Below are 2,673 nucleotides of genomic sequence, written 5' to 3'. Positions count from 1 at the left end.
GGTGACACTCCGAATCTTCTGCAGGAGCTGTTCAAGACGTTGGTGCCCGACCACTGCCTCGGCTCCATCTGGTCTGAGCGTGACAACAGGGAACGCGAGTCCCTGGCACCCACTGTCCGTGACACTGCGATGCACGACAGCACCGTGGCCAATTGCATCCTCGTCACCTTCCTTGGGGACGCGAGCATGACAGCGCAGGACAGGGCCAGGGTGGTTGAGCTGTGGATCAGGGTGGCTGAGGTAAGCCTTGGCACGCCCTGTCTGGATGTGTGGGAATTGCCTCTTGTTTCTCAGTTCTCAGGATTGAAGTCTGGGGTCTTAGTCCCTGGACTGTCCCTTGACCCTCATGCCAGGGCCACATTGACCTTGACTTGAGGACCCAGTGGGGACAAGCTCACTTCCTTCCTTGTGTTGAGCTACAAATCCTTGTGCCTGGCAGTGTTACTCGTCGTGTGGCAGGTGTGCCCTCCCTGGCTTCCCTGGGCATCTGTCTCCTCCAGGACAGGAGAAGTCCATGAGGGGACAGAAACCAGAGGCAGCAGAGCTTCGGCTCCCCCTCACGGCTCCATCTCTTCGCTTCCCCAGGAGTGCCGAGGCCTCGGGAACTTCTGTTCCCTCCACACAATCCTTTCTGCCCTGCAGAGCCCTGCCATTGCCCGTCTCCAAGACACCTGGGGACAAGTTTCCAGGTGGGTAGTCTGCTCTCCAGCCAAGCACCATGAGGGTGAGGTCGCCCAGGCAGCCTGATTTGGGCCGGCATGTCCCCCAAAGTAAGCTGAGACCACCTGGGAGACAGCGAACGCCGGGCACAGGGACTGACCTGGGTGCTGGGTCTCTGAGTCTCTCAGCGCCCTTAGGCCAGCAGTTCCATCCCAGGGATTCATTTCCTTCCAGACCAGAGCCTGGCTTGAGCCCAGGTGGAGATTGTCAGGTGTTTCCTTTGCAGCAACAGAAGCCTCTATGCAGCTGAAACCAACACTGTTCCAAAGAGATCTGTTTGGGACATCTGGGAATGGAGGCCACAAGGGACAAGAGGAGAGGCCCCTCCGCAGTCCCATGGGGACCTTAGAGCTCAGAACAGCCCAGCAAAATCCCTCATCCAGGCCCCAGGCAGTTTGGATCTGCTGGGTTCTCAAACAAATGGGACTTGCCTTCAAGCATCCCACAGTTTTTCTTTCTTTCTTTCTTTCTTTCTTTCTTTCCCCACCCCGCAGGGAGAGTTCTCGAACCTGGAAGAAGTGGGTCAGGAGAGAGAAACGCGTGAGCAGGGAGCTGCTAGTGCAGGTAACCTGGAGGCTGGAGATCTGGAAGGAGGCCAGAAGGAGAGGGGAGGGGAGCATCCCGAGGGGATCCTAGGAGGTGAGGCTATGGCAAGGCTCGGCCCAGGCTGGGGGTCAGAGAGCCCTGTGAGGGTGGGGCAGGCCGGGGCCGCTCGGCCAGGTTCCCCCAAGACACCCTGCCCTCCCCCTCCCTGTCTGTTCAGCTGGGGTCTGGACGCACCCCTGGAGTCCAGAGGTTGGGGCCTTGGTCAGATTTGGAGCCAGGGCTGGGGTGAAGGCAGCGGGGACAGGGCCTGTAGCTGGCATGGGGAGCAGCCTCTCCCAGTGGGTCCTTGAGCCAGTCGCTGCCCCTCTGGGGGCCTCCGTCTCCTCCTCTGGGAAGTGGAGGGAAATGATCAGCGGTGCAGGCCTCCCAGCGGGGTGCTACCATCCAAGGGAGGACAGGAACGGGAGGAGATTTGTGCCTGCTCCTCCTCGAGAGGTGAGGGGAGAGCAGTGATGACATGCAGATGACTCTGAGTCCTCAGAAGACTCCTGGAAGCAGGTGACGTTCTCCTCACACTTTTCAGCTGAGGAAAGAGGGCCAGGGAGGCCTGGGCAGGCCCAAGGTCACACAGGACTGAGTCCTGGAGCTGGGACTGGTCTAGAATCAGAGCACCCTGCAGTTTGGAGCAGCAGAGGCAGCAGGGGACTGGAGCCGATGGCCAGGGTCTGAGATCAGGGGCCTTGGGGGACATGCGGAGGGGAGTATGGGCGCACTGACCCTGTCCTCGGCCCCAACAGGAGGCGACCTCCGTGTTAAAGACTGCAGAGAGGGCCCGCCAGGGAGCCCAGGAGAGGCAGCGGCAGCAGGTGAGGGTGACTGTTGGGGAGGGGCCTAGGAGTCAGAGGAGAGGGGGCTCCCCCTCCCAGCTGGAGACCTCCCTCAGGAGAGGGGCCTTCCTCCTCAGGCGAATCTGCTGTGGCTGCCAAGCATGATGGGCCTGCAGTGGCAGTGAGCAGGAGGAGGCCTGGAAGGGCTGGCAGCAGGGCAGATTTGGGGTGGGGAAGGGCAGGGGCCACTGCCCCTGGGAGGTGCCAACAGCCAGCCCTGGGACTTGACTGATGGAGTTTGGTGTTCCTGGAGGGGAGCAGGGGAGGGAATTGTGTGTGTTGGGGTGTCCCGAGGATCCTAGGCTGCTCTGTGTGGGAGCATGGGGTGGGCAGGAGGCTGGGCTGAGGGGTTTCAGGGGAAGGTTCATGGGGGCACCTGAGAGCGGGAGCTCATCACCATGCCCATCCCGATGGCGGCACAGGGTGTCGTCCCCTCCCTGGTGACGTTCTTCCATTCCTTGGAGCTGCTGGACGCTACGATGGAGGATTATGTGGAGGTGAGTGAGCCCGGAGGTGGGTC

The 2,673-nt window shown here is 61.2% G+C and overlaps 1 protein-coding gene across 1 annotated transcript; it reads left to right on the top strand.

Moving 5' to 3' along the window:
* Nucleotides 1-129: 129 nt before the first annotated feature.
* LOC124234165 (ral guanine nucleotide dissociation stimulator-like) lies at nucleotides 130-2,650 on the top strand (the record flags this gene model as incomplete). The annotated part of the gene is made up of 5 exons (XM_046651411.1): nucleotides 130-240; nucleotides 586-689; nucleotides 1,215-1,284; nucleotides 2,064-2,132; nucleotides 2,576-2,650. Coding segments are annotated over exons 1-5 (429 nt in total), but the record flags the coding sequence as incomplete, so codon positions are not given.
* Between the last annotated feature and the right edge of the window lie 23 nt (nucleotides 2,651-2,673).

This window comes from Equus quagga, unplaced genomic scaffold, assembly GCF_021613505.1.
Source record: "Equus quagga isolate Etosha38 unplaced genomic scaffold, UCLA_HA_Equagga_1.0 72221_RagTag, whole genome shotgun sequence".
NCBI classification, from domain to species: Eukaryota; Metazoa; Chordata; class Mammalia; order Perissodactyla; family Equidae; genus Equus; species Equus quagga.
Note: the sequence above shows the minus strand (reverse complement) of the source record. Positions and strands in the feature narration are given on the sequence as shown.